Here is a 21,478-nt window from a genome sequence, read left to right on the forward strand (position 1 = left end):
GTTTTGCTTGGAAGTAAAAAATCTGCAAACTCAGGTGTACAAGGCTTTCCTAACCACTATTAGGTTAGCTGTTAGAAAATGAATTTATTTTGACGGTGTAGAATTATTTTTTTCTTTTTTACTGGAACGATCCTCAATCCGAGGAACATATTTAGATTTTTTTCACATTTTTTCAAACGTTAGGGTAAAAGAGGGTCTGAAAATATCTGTCAGTCAATGAGTTAATAACCGTCCAATTTAATTACACATTCGAGTACTGACGTATTTAAAAATGTCCAGATTTATGCTAAATTCTAAATTTTGATTATGGATATATAGCCAACAGTTACATTTATTTGGAAATTAAACGACAATGTTTATGCTGCCGTGGTGCTAAAGAAAGGGCAGCAATAGTAGCTAACTACTTGTCATCTATTTCTCACTGGGGCAATGTTGTCAAGGTTTACTGCTAACGAGCCACCAAACCATTATCAACCTTAGAACTATGAGGGGGCCCGTCCTTGCAGCACCTGTCTCATATTCGTCACCTTTCAGTGTGTGCAATGCGTGTATGCGTCTGAGGGTGTGGGCGTGTGTGTGTGTGTGTGTGTGTGTGGGGGTGTGTGTGTGCGTGCGTGTGTGCGTGTGTGCGTGCGGGGGTGTGCCTGTGTGTGTCATGATTCACAGCAGCTGCCCCTCCAGCACAATAACAAGAGGGCTCTTTGTGTAAATTGGAATACAATCAAATCCGGGAGCCAAAGCCTATTACTTTTTTTCATTCTTCACTCCCGACAATACTTGTCCAAATCACGTTAAGTTGATTAGCATAAATAATTTTCTCTTTGAATTTAAATGTTGTTTGTTCTTAAAATGACATTCAAGGGAGGAGGTTTGTGATAAAATTCCCTTTATTAAACGGATGTCCAGTGTATCTCACTGGCATTTCATTACACATTTCCCCAAAGGAAGACGATGCAGGTCTCGTGGCTGGTGAGCATAAGTGTTAAAATACCAGTCCATGGTGACGGGAATTGGCAGAAGTCTCTCTGATTTAGTGTTCATCCGGAGAGGATATGCTTCACAAAGGAGGTATAGTTGATGCACCCGTTGGCGTCCTCCTGACCGGCCATGAGTCTGTCCACTTCATCTTCCGTCATCCTCTCCCCGAGGGTCGCCAGGACGTGGCGCAGCTCGGCGCCCATGATGGTGCCATTGCCCTCCTTGTCGAAGACTCGGAGGCCCTCCACAAAGTCTTCGAAGTTGCCTTGGTCTTTGGCACGAGAAATGTGCTGTAGCATGGGCAGGAAGGTCTCAAAGTCCACCATCTTGGTGCTCATCTCCTCCGGCCGCGGCTTCCCGAGCACCTTGAGCACATCGGCGTTGGTGGGGTTCTGGCCGAGTGCTCGCATCACGTCTCCGCACTGGGCATACGTGATCTTCATCTCACCCTTCGCCGTTCGGTCGAAGAGGGTGAAGGCCTCCTTGAACTCCTCAATTTGATCGGTGGTGAACTCAAGCGTGATGCTCTTGGGATCGAAGTCGGGTTCCTTAGGATGCTCTGGCAAGTCGGGAGTCAGAGCCAGCTTCGAGGCCGGGGAGGCCTTGGGCTCTGGCTTCTTGGGCTCAGGTTTTTTCGGTTCTATCTTCTTGGGTGCCATGTTTTACAGGGACTGAGAGGTGAACTGTGAAACAAGAACGTCTGAAGGCAGTGGCGAGGGTCTACAGAGCACAGAGGCCCACCCCGCCTCAGCCCTCTTTTATATGTGTCTCTTCCAGGGGAACCACAGCGCAATTTTTACCAGTGCACTATAAAAGGAAGAAACCCAAAATAGATCCCTATAACAAGTGATGTCAACATTAAGTATTGTTCTCAGCTGTTGTCATCTGGCCGGCAGTGCTATTTGCTGTCATTAGCCAGGGTCCAGTTGCATTAGGCCAAAAATGTTCTGCTCTTCTGATGGACAAAGGGATCAGACTACGGATAATATATCAAACCACCAGGGAGAAAGACTAAAATAGCTCTTCTCGGCAACTGTTAAAAGTCTGGGAATCTGTGCATTCTGTGGAAACATCTTTTTTTGTTTCCTGTAACTTCTGTGGCTGGTAGCATCCTGTCTTACAGTGATTTTGTAATATACCATAACAGTCAACTGTTAATATCCCTGTTTAGTGACTTGATGGTGCTTTTTTTAAATGCAATATTAAATGCACTGTTCTTATAATGTTGGCATTAATCTTTACTCCAAATAATTATTCAAAAATCAACCTACAGGTATACGTTGTCATTTCCTTATATTTGCCTCTTGTTAATTGAACACAGTTGGAACATACTCTACTGTTTCTTGCTCAACTTCAAAGACTAACAAATGTCAATTTAGCCATTTATTGGCTTGAGGTCTTTAATTATATAAATATATAAATATTTCTTTTTTGCGTATTAACATTGTATTATGCTTTTAGTTGATTCCACATATATTTTACTAAAATTCCCTGTAGAGTGAAAACAAAAACGTCTTGTATATTTGACACACCAGAGAGAAGAGTGTTCCTCACATGCCTGTCAAATTTGAAAGATGAAAAAGAATGCAAGTACAGTATATAAAATGAGGCTTCCAAATCATGAAAAATCAAGCTCTTGTTTCCGCTCTCTAACACTGAGAATGCTCTGAAACCATGCATGCTCAACTGTCAACTGCCAATCCAACACAATGGCTGGAATAAATCTCACCAAGTCGTTGCGGGACTTTCCATGACCCGACGAGAGGCCCTAGCCACTAGCTAACTAACGAGCTAACATACTTCCAGTTGCACGCTGAGAGGTAGCAACTCCTTGATTGGTGAAAAGTCGGTCTGTAGTTCCCGAAAAAATACACTTCAGGGAAAGTCAACAGTTTATGAATGCAAGACATTTGAGCTCGTACTTAGGTTTGAGGTTACAATAGTTTTATTAAAGGTACGGAAAATTATTTGTATTTGTGTCTGGTTAAATAATTAACGCCATCGTAAACATCAACTACTACATGTAGTGTGAATTGTGGTAAAGACTCAGTCATTGAAAATCTTGTTTTTTTTCCCTGGAAGGAAAATCGGTGGCATCTTTTTGGGTACAACTTATTCAAGTGGACGACATCTGCCAATTCACCGATGCATGGCGTCAATTACAGAGGCGGCCCATAGTTCTCTAGTCCACAAAACACACCATTACAATTACAACAAACATCCTGTTCAATAAAAACGCTAAACACCTTTTTTTACAGTGACCTCCAACCGTGAATAAAACTTTCCTTCGTGGTTTGCCATCATTCTGCTCACTTATTTTATCATTGTTACCACAGCAAACAGATCATCCCAGGGTAATGGCTTCATGAGATGCCACTTACTGAAGCACTGGAAGCAAGTAGTCCACTAAATAGTATTTCTGTCACACAAGCACAGCTCATCCAGTTATGTGGTCACATCGACAGATGAGCACAGTCGCCGACCCTGCTGGAGGAAACCCAAGATTTGTCCTAGAATGGCCCGTGTATGCTCCCGCTACATCAGTTGCCCGGCAACAGCCTCGGTCTCATCATGTATGCCCAACCTGATGCAGTGATTTGTGGCGGACCTGCAAATGCGACATTTACGGTCAACAGGCAGCACGGGTCTGTGACTTCTTTCTTTTTAGCGACAAGCATATTCCAGGGATGAAATGCGGCAAATTACAATTTGATAGCCTTGCAGAAATATCAGAATGTGGATGATTTCAACAGTGAGCATTAATTAAACGAGGCTGCCTGAGGCTGTTCTATTCCTCTTTGGCATCATTTTGTGCAGGTCAACAAATGATGCATTTTCACCACAAGAAGTTTTAAAAGGAACTTTTGGATGTGTTTGGCTTGTGGGTACTATTGTACATATAAATTAGTCCTGGGGTATTTTATTGTGGTCAAAATAAGGAGAGTGATGCTTCAGAGAGTTCCAGTAATCTTTGATGAGGCTTCTGCAGCACTGAAATGTAATTGGAACATTTTAGTGTTAGGAACTACAAATACAAATACCAAATGCTTTTCTTAACCGACAATCGAAACAAAACGAGCAATAAGTGCATATGTGTACGTTAGAGTTAACGTTTGTGTTATGGCACAAAGCCCAAAGATGGTCGAGGCAAAATGTTATGACCCAGTTCACGCTCTGTTTTTTGTCAGCATCATTCAAGTTGTTGGATACACAGGACATATTTTCTTCACGCAGGTCTTACTTTGTGCACTGGATTAAACAGGCAGTGGAGAGCAGATGCAAAAGTTTCGAGTCTGCATTTTCTCGGGTAGAAAGGGGCCTCGGAAGACATGTTTGGTCCACTTTCTTGGGGATTAAGTGTCTGAATTAAACAAACTGGCATTCCAGCTGAGAAAATCACCTGGTAAGCTCCAAGGAAAACATCTTCTAAGCCTTTGTGCTGCTGGGATAAACAGGTAAAAGCCATTCGGAGACACGCGCCAAAACAGCATCACAGACGCATCCAAAATAGACCAGTCCGGCTGAACAGGAGAGGATTGGACCACCAAGCCAAGTACTCCAAAGAGAATCGAGGAGTATGAATAGCCTGGAAACTTCTCTAATCTCCCTGTCAGAATTCCAAGTCAAGCTTGGGAGAAATGGGCATAGTGCTCATTCCTAGCCTGGGAGATGAGGCAATTGTGCTGTATGATCTCCCAGCTATTGTCTGACTCACAACAGGCATGACTACCTCAAAGAAGTGATGCCAAACGAGAATAGACAAAAAGTTGATGGTGCGCAAGGGATCATAAAGTTCATTTTGGCAAGCAGTCGCTGTGTACTTTCTCTTTGTTTCCACAACAAGAAGAAGAAAAATAACAAGAAACATTTTAAAACAACACTGATCCTTTTTGTTGGAGGGAGATCATTTTTGTGTCAACATATTCATATGGTAGGAGGTTGTATTGTAGTGCGGTTTAACCTAATGAGTCACTTTGCTTTTAAACTAGGTTATTATTATTACACTGTACTAAACGCATAGATCATGGGTCACCAATGTGGTGCCAGTGGGCATCTCAAGGACCACATGAGTAGCCCGCAGGCACGCCAGTGATATTATTTTCTAGGAATGTTGTACAAGTGATCTTTGAAAAATGTACACACTTGAGAGATTTATAGAAGTAAGGTGTTGCATATAATACTTATAGTTTTCTTAATTGTTGAGAAATCATTAACACGACCAGTGTCTTCACATAAATGAATATCATTAATTGCACTAACAAATATTAACATTTTTTGTATGTACATTTTTCTAGATTGCTTTGCGCTGATTCCAAATCTGCCCTGTTTGTGTGTGTGTGTATATATATATATATATATATATATATATATATATATATATATATATATATATATATATATATATATATATATATATATATATATATATATATATATATATATATATGTATGTATGTGTTTGTGCGTGTGGGTGTATGCGTGTGTGCGTGTGGAGCGTAAAACTGTTTGAGCAGCAACCCGACACATTATGATGTACATAGTGCACTCCATTTACCGTGTTCATCAAATCACTTCAGATAATGGATGGATTTTACATCTGGTAGACCATTTTTTACAGATTAAGGTGCGAGTGAAAGTTTAGTCGGACTCGTCGAAGGATGGCAGTTTAAAATTAAAGGTGGACCGGCCTATCTTGTCTCCCCAGAAAAAAAGGCGCATGACGGACGCTGGAAGGGTACTCTAATATATATATTAGAGTAATTTATGTATTAATTAATGGTTAGGTCATAGTTAAAATTTTAATGCATGGTAAAATCTATATTGCCCAAGCTTTAATATGTCAAACTTAAAAACAAAAAAAACTACTAACTACTTGCTTATAATGATTTGTTTAAAGGCAGTCTGTCTCGATTTAAAATACATTTTGAATATAATCTCAAATAAAGTCAGTTTTCTTTACTTGACGCATTTCACTATTAAAGTCGTATTGGCAAAACTCAAAATGTATAATGTATATTGTTTATGAATACAACAATTACATTCGGGGACCTCCCTGCAGTTACACAATCAGGTGGGAATTTCTCTGTAAGCATGAATGTATACTGTGCTGTGATCCATGGTTTGTTATTTTGACGTCGTGTTATCGAAGCTACAAAACACTCTGTCAACGGTGTGCAACAAACCTTAATATGTTTGTTTTTAGCTGACACAAACTCAAAACAGTGAGTGCATTTCCTGCTTGAAAACACAAATCTCTCTCCTTGCTATATTGCTGTCTATGTAGTACATGTAGTATGACGTGTACATGATGTCACTCCCTCAGACAGGAATGTGACATTGAAGACTCCCACAATGCCTCACTATGTTCAAGCTGTAAATACCAGAGTTTCCCATTCTTAGGTTTTCCATGATGTACAATTATTTGCCTTTACTAAGCGCTATGGTGTTAGGAGTCAGGTGACCTGTATTTCATCATTCATTGACTATTAGTTTTGTTGAATGCACAATACGTCTGAGAGGGAGGCACCGTGGCTTGGAAAGTAGGGTGCTATTTATTTAAGTGTTGTCAATTTTTTCTCACTGTTGCAACCTGGAGGTGGTTAACTGAAACTACATTTGGTGTATTAAATTGCAGTTTGATTGCTTGACAGGTAAAAATAATGTATTAAATTAGTATTTACTGGAAAAGGTGCACATTTCGGAGTAATGCGTCGCTGGCATTACTGTAAGTCACAAACACAAAAATAGAACCTGTATCTGCCACTTCTACAGATTTGGACCAAAATGAAAGGTTCAGGCATCAAATAAAAGTAGATTGAGTTGAAGCACAAAAAAAATTCAGAACCTAGAATTTGGTACATGGCTCTCTCTCTATAAACTGTGAACACATTTCAAGATCACAAAGCTTGCTAAGTTTTCATTTCCACTCTGAGTTTTATAAGACCTTGTGCAAAATTCATCTAGGTAGGTGGCAGTAAAGCTTTTAAAAAATTGGCAGCTAACTACCAAATAAATGGAGGAACATAAATTGACGTATTTTGTGGAAACAGTTTTATCAAAAGCCTAAGTGAAATAAATAAATACATTTGCCCAGAATTGAAATGTCGACATGTGGCTTCCTTATCCGTCTGCTGCGGCTCTCTGTGATTTTGAGAAATAAATAATGAGTATTGTAGGTGGCTGAAATGTATGTTCACTTGATAGACAAACAAACATATGATGCCTTTTTGGGGATATCAAGCATTTCTAAAATTTTAAACGAAATGGAAAAATCCTCCCTTTGCAACTTAAATGTATATGTGATGTCTCTGTTCCCACACTGCAAAATTATTATCTCATGGTCCAAGGACGCAATACCAATAGCTGTCTGATGTCATCACCACTGACAGGACACTGCTATTTCTATTGCTGTCTAAATGAAATGCACAAAGGGAGTTTCACTTTAGGGAAAATGTAGGATCCTTATATAATCATTTAATCCAAACAGTATTCAGGCACGGAGCCAGGATTTTTTCTCTCCTATGGCTAACAGGGGGCTTGACCGATATATGGGGGAGCAAAAAATCAATTTATGACTTAACTTGTTAGGTTCTCTCAATTTTTCAATAAAAGCGTGATACACAGTCACACCACAAGCATACATACGGAAGCCAATGTGCAGTAAACATTTTTGACTGGCAAACTCGTTCTAACATATTCGCAAAGTACTTAGATTTGTGTGATGGGGCACAGCGCCCCCTAGCACTGGTGTAGCACCATGCATGGAACTATTTGTCAAGTGGTCAGCTATTAGCTATCTAGAGTGGGCAAGGACTAAATAGTCAGTTGATAGTTTGACAACCCATTTCCGCCACGACTGGGTAAGAACCTCGATTTGTGCGTGGCACTCAGAAAAAAACGGTACTTTTATATGTAAAAAAATAACGTTACAAACCTAAGTTGAGTCATCTAATGTACTGCCCTTTTACTCTCCTATTTTTTTTTTCAAATTAATTTCTTATTGCTTGTCTTCGCTTGAGCGTGAAGTGCATTTTCCTGTCTGTGGGTTTTTGAGCACTGGGAGCAGTGGGGAAGATGACAGAGAGAAGCGAGTAAGGGCAAAGAGAAAAGACCAGAAAACCTGGATGTCTGCTGTAATTAAGCAAGTGAAGTATTGGAACAGACAGTGCCTTCGCCAACTCTAATTCTTCAAACATGGTCTTGATTAAACTGTTTACACAGTTGTGTGTGCAAACCGCTTCCTGGAAGAGTCATGCCATTATAACAATTCAATAGTATTACTGGTCTGTTAGCCCATTTCTTTTTTCGTTAATTTAAACATTTGTCCTCATTATCAAGTTCTATGCTGATATAGTGGAACCTCACAACTGCCTCACCTCCAAGTTTATATTGTTTAAGCATTTTTTTCAATAACATTTGACAGTGATGAGAGAAAAAAAGGGCTTTTTCCCCATTATTATTTTTGCAAGAAAACTATCATTCGTTGACTTCCAATTTTGAGGGATTTACGGGAAATGAGGGATTGGAAGCGAAGTTCATCCAATGCTGTGTCAAACAGTAAAATCATTCATAACTCAATCATCATTCATAACTGTCATTCAGGTGTACTTACAAGTAAGTAAAACAAACAATAATTGTCATAGGCAACTGAGGGTGGCTACCTGTCCAACAATATGCCACAAAGAGGCCTATTCTAATAGTTGCGAGACAGTTTTTAATGAAAAATGCCAGGGTCGGGCGGCTTTGACTTTTTTGCATTACTGTGTTATACGTTATCTGTTTGCCTAAAATGTCTTACCTTATATGATGGACTACAGATGTAAATTATCTCCCAGAGCAATGCGAAAGCATATTTTCTTAGTTATTTATATAATTTCCACAAGGTCCCCACTCAAGCACTGAAATAGCATTAATAAAATAATAATATGATTAAAAAAATAAAAAGATGAACGGGGAAAAGATGACGCTAATTACTGAAACGTTACGATGTTCCTTTTTTAAGTTATCCTTGCCACACTCCGGGTTAAAGCTACCCCTTCTTTTGGAATTAGTGTCTCACTGAAAAGCCCCCCCCCCAGTAAAAAATAAAAAGCCCACCCCAAAAAACAAAACAAAAAAAACCCCACAATTTTATCGTTTGATTCTCACTGAAGTCAGGTAATTTTAACGCCAACGTTTTGTACAACTTGTAGAAGCATATTCTGTTTGGAATTGAATTTATTTTACATTTTATCCTTTGATTGTTTCCATTTCCATTATTTCTTTAAGCCTAAAGTCGCGTGAGAAAGCCATGGAGGTTTTGACTGGACATTTAACGCTTCCCTGTCAAAAAAATAAATTGAACCTTGATGGCTGACCTTTTAGGTCTTTTCAATTTGACTTACAAGTACACACCGTCACCATGAGCTTTGGGCTCCTATTTTAGAAGGTTACCTAAAATCGGACTCGGTCCAGATCCATCAGTGAAATACAACCGCTGTCTCAGTAGCTAACCCGTGTCGGCTCGGGCAGACCGTTGGGTCGCCTGCAGTCATTCCTGGTGTTATCTGCCGGATTAAATTCTGGCCCTCTGTACATCTCGTCACACCGATATAAACACACACACCACAAAGATCTCCACAAAACATACACTCATCCAGCCATGCGTGGAGTGGATGGCAGCCGTTGAGTCCAAAGGGAATGGCAGACATCAGTTGGAGATTTAGTGGTGGGATTTGAAGGCCCCACCCCGCTAGCCCTCAAATACTGGATACCTCAGAATAGCACAGAATGCAGACAGCTATAGCTACAAAGTGCAAATAAAAACTGATAGGAAAAAAACAACTAAAAATTCCACTGGATTGTTAGGAATTTTTTTTCACACTGTGCTACCCTCAGTGGTGAACAAGCTCCAATTTACACCTCCATACAATCATACTGAGGAAGTAGATTAGAAAACTATTTTTTAAACCTATTTTTGTCTTTGCGGTTGATTATTTGATGACTAATGAATAATCATGGAAGATACATTCATAATGCAACAGTGGGCACATGAGGGCTTGAATATGAAGAGAACTGGGAAAAGTATGTAATGAGAAAACTATTGTTTGATTTGAGACTGGGGCAAAGGGAAGTAAAATATCCTTCTATTTATTTTTGACATGGCTTGTCCCCAGGAGGGTCAGGGGTGAGCTGGAGCATGTCCGAGCTAAATTTGTGCAATTTGTAAACAGGTGACAATTCAGAGTCTTCAATTAACCTAATTTGCATGTTTCTATATTGTGGAAGGGAAGCGGGATTACCAGAGCGCCGGAGAAAACCCAGAGATGTGTTGTACCATCTTAAATCGTACAGGGACATCTTTTTGTTTATTTTTCCATTTCTTAGTTCACTGAGAATCGTGCAAGACTATGAGAGATATTTTTCATCAGACACAATTATGTGCTATAACAAAAAGCCAAAGAGGAGTATTTCCGGCACACAAAGAACCATTCACACTTAAGAGCAATTTAGAGTCTACAGTCAATCTGGTATGTTTGCTTTTTGGAAGAAGCCAGAGTACCTGAACAAAACCTAAATAAGCACAGGGAGAACATGCGAACCCCACACAGGAAGGCCCCCAACCTCTGAGTTGCAAGACAGCTGTGCTAACCGTTCGACCACAGTGTTGCCAGCAAAGGAACATTAAAAAATTTAAGAATACAATTTAACTTAATGATAGCAATTGACCAAAGCAGGGGCGTCACTAGGTTTAATGGAACATGGCAGCAGCTCCAAGGGTCAACAAAAAGCCAGGATGAGATTTACAGTGTTATTACAGTATTCTTTATAATACAAACACAGGGATGACAATCCTCAGTGAATAAGCTCAGTTCCTGTTTCATAGGGTGAATTTATGTATTGATTTCACTCTCTAACCAACCTTCAACTTCATATAAAGAGCCAGGAGCTTCTAATTGACAAGCTAGTTAGTAGTAGCATGAGACTTTCTACTGTTAGGCCGGAGCTAACTAATTGTTATTACCAGCAGTGAAGAAGACTTACTTTCATGGGACTTACTTTCATTAGAAACCTTCTTATGTCCATGCTTCACATTATTTCCGCCCCTGTCTTTCCAGCTTTTAATCAACTTGTGTGTTAAGGCGAGCAATAGTTTTGGGAACCAGTGCAAGCAAGGTCGCAGGAAAATCATAGTTTAGACTTCCAGTAAATAAGGGCATTCTTTATTTGATCAAGTGGAACTTATTGTATAACGACACGACAAGGACTCTTGTACTTTATTTTACCTTTAACCACTATGAAATGAAGGAAGCCCATAGATTTATGATCATGTTTAAGTGAATAATGATAGTCCATCCTTCATATGCTTTACCTTACACTGCTTTTAGTCGGCTCTTTGGGTGACCCAGACGCTCAAAGAGGTATTTACCACTGCAAGCAAGGTCGCAAAGAAAACATCGACTGTAGTTTTAGGAATATGGACGTGCTCAGTGACTGTGTTTACATGCTCTCAATAACCCGAATATTGGCAGTATTCAGGTTTTTAAAAGATTGCAGAAGACCCATGGGTTACCGTTTTTGTAATTAGACTGTTGGATGATGTAAACCGCGATCGGGTTACCTCTTTCAGAGCGAGGCATTCGATTGTATTCTGCGCATCCTCGTGCTCTATCTGCAAGGAATCTTGGTATTTGTAGTACAGGAAGTACTTTTAAGCATGTCATCCTCGCCATAATGATCATAACTTGAATACACCAATTCCTCTGCCGTATTTTCACATTATTTTCTGTCTCTAGTGCAAATGACACAGGGTGTATACAGACACACGTTCATATACAGTAAGTCCACAATTCACTGGAAATACAGTACACAGGCAGAGGTAAACAATCATGGTGAAGCTCGGATGCGCCACTAAAAAGCACTTTTGGAGCAAGGAGGAAACCGGCTGCTTTATTACTGTGTTTTATTGATGGAAGAAAGTAACAAGCCTTTCATCAATAAAAGCTCATGCGTGTGTCAGTGTTTTATATCGGGCCTAAATCGGACTAGCTCTGTCCACTCATTCATGTCAACGGGTTATTCCGAATGTTTCAGAAATTGGAATTTTGACCTTAATCCGAATATTGACTGAATAACAACACACGACTACGGCAGTCCAAAAGAAAAGGGCAAACCCACAGATTTATCATCCTATTTAAGTGAATAATGATAAGTTAGATGATATTTCATTTAGAATCATTTTCTACCACTTTATATTGAACATTTTAGTACCTTATTGTAAAAGAAAGAGAAAAGCAACAAAACCATTTAGGGGCATTTCAGACTAACAACACCATTGAACTGAAGTGACACGTAACAACCATGAAGATCTCTGCCAAGTTTGAAAACATATTATTAGAGGTGCAACAATTAATCGATAAATCAATCATCAAATTAACCGATAATTATTTTTGATAATGGAAGGACATTGATCACACATTACAGGAACATGAATAGCAGACGATACAGTACAGTATATCTCTGCTCCAGTGTATACACCGGAAAACTCTTCGGCAATGGGGGTGGAGGTGTAGTGGATGGGTGGTCTGTGCCACCCGGTACCAAGTGCCCCACCGACCGATACCGGGCCACACACTGATGGATGGAGACCACTGCCATATTGCCCATGGCAATGGGATCCAGTTTATTGGGAGTAGAAGTTAGTTGATACTATTACACACTCGCATCAGCATCCCATTTTACCTTTGTTGCAGCATTCCTTCATTGTATCTTTCTGCAACACAGGGTAGCGACTTAGCCATCAGTTTTGCTAACCATGTGATCTCACAGGTAAACAGAAGGGGAGATATTGATCTTAAATTAAGGTCAAACGCTCTCACTCTTCAATTACACTGTCCAAGGACTCCTAGCTCGTTTGAGATTGACAGATCTGAGAAGACTAGATTAAGATTGGAAAAAATGATTATCAAGATGATAGATGCCAAAAGCCCTGGCCAGATTTGATAAACATTGAAAGTGTTTTTCTGTGTGTGTGTGTGTGTGTGTGTGTGTGTGTGTGGGTGTGTGTGTGCGCGCGGGTGGGAGGGGGTGTGGGTGGGTGTGTGTGTGTGTGTGTGGGTGGGGGTGTGTGTGGGTGTGTGTGTGTGTGGGGGTGTGTGTGTGTGTGTGTTTGGTTGACTATATAACTGTGACATGCAATAAACACACATTTTTAGTTTACAATAACCAGGTCCTGTCACCAAGTGATTACATGGCATATCAATGATAGAGTGGGGAAAAAAGAAGATTGAGAAGATAGACAAATAAATCTCTGTAAAGATTAGACACAAGACATTAGACGCAAGTAAAATGAGCAAGACAAAAAACTAACCAAGGGCAGTTAATATAACGCTAAATTGATTTGGTACAATTATGCGAAATAAACAAGCAAAACCAACAGGGTGACATCCGAACAGATGGCTCGGATCCAATTACTTCTGGGGCATTTTGTTGAATATATGCATTGTTTTTCCCCAAAAATAAATGAATGATGAAGTAACAAGCAACTGTGAGAGGTGATTGTCTAACGATTAATAGATTGCAGACAATCACAAGCAAAATAACGTACACAAATGTTTTCAACTAACACCAAAAATTGTTTAAAATTAAACACAATTCAGTGTTAGAAAGTCGGACAAAATAATTTGTAAATATCATCACAAAATAGAATGGAATGAAGTTAACACAATGGAAATAGGGAAAATTAGACACGACTGCATACATTTTGGGTTATTTTCTCCGCCTTCAGCTGTGTAAATTAAGTTCAAGACACTGTGTCAATCAATAGTATATACTGTATATTGTTTTTTGCATGTGCAAATGTATGTGTGTACAACAATGCATAAATAAAGAAATAAGGCTGCAGAGTGCAAGTCAATATGGCCGTATATACGTTTCAGCCCTATTGTTGGCCACATGCTTTAGATTACTGTGCATCTGACCTTGCAACTCGGGACAAAAAAAGTGAATATTCGAATCCACGCAAGATGCCACCACACCTTCAACTCTTTTCCATTATCAAACTGTCAGGATGTCACGGTGTAGTTGTGGTGCCGTTGAAGAAGAGGCGAGTGCCATATGAAAGGAAGTCGATCCGTGGAGAAACAAAATGGGAGTCGCTGGTAGCACATTTCATACACAAGGCAACTCAATGTGCTTCACACAAGCAAAGACAACGCCTAGAAGGATTTACAAACACAACAGTTAACAACATTTCACAATCAAAGTAGAGAAAACAAAAGCAAGCAATAAAACTACAACATTTAAGCACAGTCCGCTGATAGTGTAGTGGTACACACGCCTGAGTTGTGTGCGGGCAGCGTGGGATAGATTCCCGCTCAGTGACAGTGTCTATGTGTTCCCTGCGACTGGCTGTCGACCAGTTCGGGGTGTAGTCTGCCTTCGCCCGTTGACGGCTGGGATAGGCTCCAGCAACTCCCCGCGACCCTGTATAGGATAAGCGGTTTGGAAGATGACATGACATGACATTTAAGCACATTAGCAGAAAAATTTAAACACATTTCAAAGTAAAGAATTCTGAATGAGCTGCAGTTGTTTGATGCTTTTTTGAGGGAGACCAGTAAGAAGACTGTTACAATAATCAAGTCCACTGAAGACGAAAGCATGGATAAGTTTCTCCTGGTCTGCTTACAGCATGTAACCCTTCAGTATGGATGTATTTTTCAGCTGATAAAAGGCTTATTTAGTGATTGATTGTATATGATTGCTGAAAGTCAGGTCTGAGTCTATCAGTACCCCAAGATTTCAGACGTGGTCTTTGGTTTCTAAAGACAGTTACTCCAGGTGTTTTCAGCAATCCTCTTTCCTTTATTGCTGAAACCAATTACCTCTGTTTTGTTTGGTTTAGCTGAAATATATATATATATATATATATATATATATATATATATATATATATATATATATATATATATATTGATCGGTGTTTCATTTGCAAAACTGTGATAGGCAACATTGGTGTTCTGAAGCATTTGACCTAATGGTAAGATGTACAGACTGAACAGAAGGGGCCCAAGAACTGACCCTTGAGGAAGTTAAAGCAGTGACACCAACATAAATAAATTATTTTAGGACTATGAGGGCCATGTTCTTTGTGCTGCAGTAACAAGCAGTATCCCTTTCTTGTGGAGTTCCCCTAGGTTCGATTATTGGTCCTTTACTTTTTATTTTACCTTTACCGCTTGGGACCGGCCTATGTATATACAATGTCTTGTTCCATTGTTATACTAATAGCTGCCAAAATTATTTCACTTTGAAACAGTCAAAAGTGATACTCGAAGAGGTCGAAGCATTTATGATTTTTATTTTTTGACATTTTAGTGAGGAAAAACACTGTGGTGGTTTTATTTTCTCTGGAGCTGGGCTCCCTAACCCAGGTTTTGAGACCCAATGTAACTAACATTGGGGTGAAGCTGGACTGCACTCTGAAACTAGATGCCGAGATCAGTACCGTTGTGGAGTTCAGCTTTTACTGTTTTATGTTTTATTGTTGGTGTCTATTTGTACCCTTTCTTCGATTTTGTGTAAAACACTTCTGTCGACTGTGTTCTTTTTAAAGTGCTTTATGAATAAAGTAGGATTGGATTGGAAGTAAGTAGTCTGGGATCAGTATAGGCAATGACTGTGACTTATCTTATTTTCTGTCCTCAATAAAAGAAGTCACTGAACACTCGGTTCTTCAGTTTCAAATAATATGGCTTTTATAAACGGCAACATGCCATATATCAAATTGCAGCTTGGAGATTTGCGGGGCTAAATGTCGAAGTAACAAAGATGTATGCCTTACATTTAGTTGAAATATATCAAACAAGTTCCGTTTAGTTTTATATGTGTATATATATGTATATATATATATATATATATATATATATATATATATATATATATATATATATATATATATATATATATATATATATATATATATATAGTTTAAAAGTATCAGTCAGCGAAAAGGTTTTTGTTCAGGAGGAGCTATCCACTGGGGAAAAAAAGGGAATATGTTTGGTTGATTCACGTGCAATTCAAGTAATGTGTTTCATCTGTGTTGATGGTTTCAAAATGTCTTTATTTCTCTTAATATTTCTCAGTACAGTGAGGCCCCGCAATTAGTCGGTGATGAGGACGAGCCCTGCCGCAAATAGCGAAACGCCACGAGTAAGTGACACCCAGTCATAATGGTTTGTAATTAATGCCACAAGATGACACCCGAGCACGTTTTCCAATTAGACAATGCTGTGGCCTGAATAAGCAAACCTCGCCCCCTCAATTCAACATTGTTTCTTATTCCCAAGATGTCACAAGACATCATCAAAACAATATTTTCATATGAAGCAAAGCACAAGAAAGAGATACGTTTAGTTTTCCAGCAAATATCAGAGGATATAGATTCCCAAAAGAAATCCACAAATCGGTGAATTTGCAAATGCTGAACCACAAATATGCTGTGGTTCAATGTACGTGGCCTTATACTTGAATCTTTGGGGGGTTAGTCAGTCAAGGAGTTGGCCTCACGCATCACCAGACCTCTGCAGGCTACTGTGGCATGATTCATGCGTGAGGACATGAGTGCCCTTGTGTCATTCTTATTTATTTCGCAGCAACTGGTGCAATGCTACAGTTGCAAGCTACAACAGAGATTACCTTTTAGGCCCTACACTCAAGTAGAGCTTGTGTATTTGGGGTTTATATAGGGGATGGTGGGAATTGAGGGGGTGGGGGGGAGGTCATTATAGTCCGTCAGCCGTCAGAGTGTGGGTCTCAATCTTGCTGAGTGATTGAGCGATAAGGCAGTCACAAGCCATGCAGGCGAGTCGTACATCAAGCAAATACAAGCCACCTCCGCTAGCCCCACATCCCCAAGGTGATATTGACTGGAGCTTGATAAAGAAGCAGCGAGAAAGAAACGTCTGCATTCAGCACGCTAACGTCATACTTTAATGAATCGAAAATATGTTGGAGGCTATAACTGCATGTTTGTGTGCAGCTGTTCACAAATAAAAAGGACCATAGGCACATCACAGAGATTATATTAGATTTGTAAAATATTTTAAGGTGCTTTGTGACTGCTTGTATGCTGAGAGAGGCTTTCGTGTGTCATTTTTCTTACTATTTTGTTTTACTGTTAGTATTATTTGCTTGTTGCAATTACACTTGTAGTTTTTTTGTTTTCCCCTACTATTTTACTTGCTTGTTTGGCACTAAATGATGCATAAACTAGTACATTTGAGCTATATTTAGCTTCCCCTCCTTGTTTTTCAGGGTTATTTGTGACTAATCTATTTTTTTCATGATTCGTTGTGCATTTCAACTATTGATTTTTTTTTCGTGTTTGTGTTTTTGTTACACTACTTTAAAACTTTTTAATCACACTTAATCTAGGCGCATCTTTTGTTAGACGTGAATTCTTAAGGCCTGATTTAGTACAATCCCAAATTGTGGGTGCTAAATTGCCTGTTTCCTCACCTACAGATTGCACCTGCTGTGGTCAACAGTTGTAAAAGTGGACCGCCGGCTTTTTCATTTATAGTGCCGATGGTTTTCACCATGGAACTTTTGGGAGTAAGCAAGCGCAAAATGAGCTCAACTAAAAATGTATATATAAAGCACTTTAAAAAACAACCACAGCTCAAAGAAAGTGCTTTACAAAAATAAAATAAAATGTAAAACATTAAACAATTAATCATTTTCACCCTAGGTTTACAGTACGCTATGGAGGATAGAGGTGGTGAAGCCAAAGTCCCCCAACAAGCCAGTGACAGGTACCATGCAGGCATCAATGGGATCCAGAAAACAGCGGGGCACAACCAAGTGAGGAATAAATCCAAGTGACGTCCTGGAAGCGCACCGAGGGGACGTTTGCTACATGTTTGATGCACAGCGGCTCCATACAGTTGTAGGTAAACACTGGAAACAACTAAAAATATGTCTGTCTAACCCCTGTAACTAGTTTGGCATAACACAATAACAATACATAATAAAACGAACTAATGGACCTTCCGTCAGTACTGATGGAATGCCCACCTCTGGAGGCGACAAATACTTTGTACAAATTTTGCTTTGCATATTGGGAAACATGCATCCTTGACTTTAGATGTACCATGTTCGTTGAAACTGAGAGAAACTTGTGATTGTAGCATTATTAACAATAAGAATGTTATCTTAAAATAAAATAGACCCCAGCCACCTGTTGTACTTATATCATGTCTCCTGCCCTTTATTATATGCAAAACCAGGGCTTTCGGTATTTCACGTATCGAAATAAGATGGACAGGAGAAAGCATGCACTCCTACAGAAACTCTGACACATATGTACAGAAATTTTGGAGACCAAGGAATTTAAGGACTCAGGTAGTGAGGACGTGAACTAAAAACTAAACATACATACATGTATATGTATGTGTATATATCCATCCATCCATTATCTGTACCGCTTATCCTCACAAGGGTCGCGGGGCGTGCTGGAGCCTATCCCAGCTGTCTTCGGGCAGTAGGCGGGGGACACCCCGAATTGGTTGCCAGCCAATCGCAGGGCACACAGAGACAAACATCCGCACTCACAATCACACCTAGGGGCAATTTAGAGTATCCAATCAACTTACCATGCATGTTTTTGGAATGTGGGAGGAAACCGGAGTACCCGGAGATATATATATATATATATATATTTGATGATTGACAGGATAATATTACTTGCAAGAAGTGAACCAATAAGTCTGATTTTGTATAAGCATATAAATACACTGTAATATTTGTGCAAAATGTTGATGATGATGGCACTCCCGGCACTGCTACAAGACCTGTTGATGGATGAGTGGCAAGAATTGTGAGGGATCTGTAAGCCTGTGCACGCCCCTGTCCCCACCAGCAGCAGCAGCACTGGAGATGGTCTGCATTTTTTTTTTTTTTGTTATCTACTTTAAAGTCAGACTGACTGTCCTACTGTCAAACCCACTGCTTTCACAGCAGCAGTGACCTCCTGACACCCATTGCATTTTCTTTTGTTCGTTGTGGTGCCGTCAAGGCCGCCCAACAATATCAAATTTCTCGCCAATAAGAACCTCGATTTCAGGCTCTGAGAAATTGTGTTTCTTCCTTTTCATTTCATATGTCACCATGACTCATCTTTCACATAGCAATGATCAGCATGGCCCATTTATATTCATGTGTTGCTTTGCATTAACCAAATGTGGCTGAATTTGAGTACGTAGAGGGCGTATATGAAAATGATCCATGTGTGCACTTTTCTAAGTGGACTGTGACTTATCAGGGTAAGCTTTCCTACATGTTTTATACACACGGTTTGATGAAAAAAAAAGAGTCACATTCCTATTTCTGCTTTTGTGCATACATACCGGTACACTTTAAGAAACCTGGACACTGTTTGGTTAGTGAGGCTCTTGACTACTGGTCATTTAGCAACCGGCACCCCATATTTTGAGCCGATTGTGCTGTGCCACCGTAATCCTTCAACTATAACTGGCAGTGAGCACCGCAAAAAAAACAAGTGCAGTGTATACGCATCTTAAATCTTTGTAAAGGACAGATTTTTGATACAGCTCCTGCATTGAATTGTATTCAATTTTGCTGGTGCATTTGAAAAAATCCACTGAGCCTACCTAAACACCACTGAAAATGTAGATTTTACTATTCAAATGTCTTATGAGCAATTGAAGTTAGGATGTGTGTACAAGTGTGCAAATGTGTGTGTGAGATTCAAATTCCTGCATGCTTGCCAATCAATTTCCTACCCATCCGGACTCCATGCAAAACAAAAAAAAGAAAAAAAAAACTTTTAAAAACTGTTTAGGACGTTCCAATATCTGACGTTTTATTTTGTTTTTGCTGCTGATGACACCAGCAAGACCAGCATGAAAACACAACAAAATCATGCTGATTTATTCTGAGGGTTTTTTTTTCTTCAGGCCGGCTCTCGAAAACAGATCCAACCAAACGCTGTCCAATACTTTGCCGCTGTGTTTGTTCGCCCTTAATTGCCTGCCGTCAAAATGTCTTGAGTGAGATGATAGCAGGAAATAGAACAGGGCATGCGTGAACCTCATTAACCCATCACTCAGTGCCGCAGATGTGGCAGACTGAAACACAGAGTTACACGGGAAGATATTAGCTGTGTCACTTGTGGGTTTTGATGCAAGGTTGAGATCTTGATAATAATTGTTTATTTTGACAAACAGAATTGGTTGGGGGAGAAATCACAGGGCAGTTTGAATAAGGGACAGGCTACTTGGTAACGTACTATGTGAGTCCAAGTATGCATATCATTGGCAGGGCTTGATGTGTTTGCTAACCAGACACTTCGACTAGCAGATTCACAGAGTTACTAACCTGTCGGCTTTTTCACTAATCACAGTTTTATTGTTGGATAATAGGGGTTCTACTCAACCGACTTCCGCATTTGATAAAACAAGTCGAAGCACCTCCTTCAACAAAAAATTTAATAAGACCAGGATCAGGAACATTTCTTGAAGAAAAGGTCTGGAAGATCATTTAGAGTATTGTGATCTTTATTTAAATCGGAAGTCAACTCAAACATATATTTTTACATTTTCTTTTTACATTTTTAGGGCTCAGGTAATGGCCAATAACAGCTCACTTGTTTTCTGAAGCTGAGCCATGATTGGTTGTTACCTGATCCCCGAGCAAAATGGCCGCCCCCTGAGATGGCTAAAAATGGGTGGATTTCTCATATTCCACAAATGCGATATTAATCGAATGCCTTCTTTCAACTAGTGGGCCTGCATAGAATATACTCTGGAAAAAAAATATGTTTGGGTTGACTTCCACTTTAAGTAGCCTCTACATCTGCTCAGTCAAATTGAATTGATTCAATGCAAGTCCAAAACATTTTGGCATTTACTATTGTCAAGAAACACAAATATGTACATACCTGTCAACTTATAAGTTTTCCCCGTATTTGATACGTTTTTTGATCATTTCAAATTGTGTATGACGTATAACAATTTTTGTACGGGGGAAAAAAAAATAAAAAACTTGTTTTTTGTTAGACCGATCTCGTCTTGCCCATTTCGGCTCTAGTCCGGAGAGTCCGTTATAGCGATTCCGACTGCAAACCTCGGTCGACTTATACGAGCATGGCGTCCCCCCATTGAGCGATAAACACTGTGTAAGATTCTATATAGAAATGTCCGTTCCATTTCCCCCACCTCTCCCGCTGAGCGTTAAATACTGTGTAAGATTATATATAGATACTGTGTAAGATTATATACAGAAATGTACGCGTACGCCGTATAACAATTTTACAATTTGCAAATCACAACTTTTGTAAGATTCAGCACAGCTCGGGGTTGACAGGTATGTATGTATGACTGCTGATATGGACAGTTGCGTTAATGAGCCTTGATGAATTGGATGGTGAAATATTTCATTTTTTTATTTTTTAAATAAGACTGATGACTGAACAAGTACATTATTTTCTTTATGG

The 21,478-nt window shown here is 39.6% G+C and overlaps 1 protein-coding gene across 1 annotated transcript; it reads right to left on the minus strand.

The window, feature by feature from the left end:
- Positions 1 to 869: 869 nt before the first annotated feature.
- LOC147135277 (myosin light polypeptide 6) lies at positions 870 to 1,696 on the minus strand. Its single transcript, XM_086053131.1, has one exon. The coding sequence runs from the start codon at positions 1,635 to 1,637 to the stop codon at positions 1,038 to 1,040; it is 600 nt and encodes a 199-aa protein (XP_085909257.1). The 5' UTR covers positions 1,638 to 1,696; the 3' UTR covers positions 870 to 1,037.
- Between the last annotated feature and the right edge of the window lie 19,782 nt (positions 1,697 to 21,478).

Source organism: Filicampus tigris, chromosome 15 (assembly GCF_054856515.1).
Source record: "Filicampus tigris isolate MCC_2025a chromosome 15, RoL_Ftig_1.0, whole genome shotgun sequence".
NCBI classification, from domain to species: Eukaryota; Metazoa; Chordata; class Actinopteri; order Syngnathiformes; family Syngnathidae; genus Filicampus; species Filicampus tigris.

Bases quoted from the DNA above. Each gene is read 5' to 3' on its own strand.
- LOC147135277 (XM_086053131.1), bottom strand. From the start codon at position 1,637: ATGGCACCCAAGAAGATAGAACCGAAAAAACCTGAGCCCAAGAAGCCA.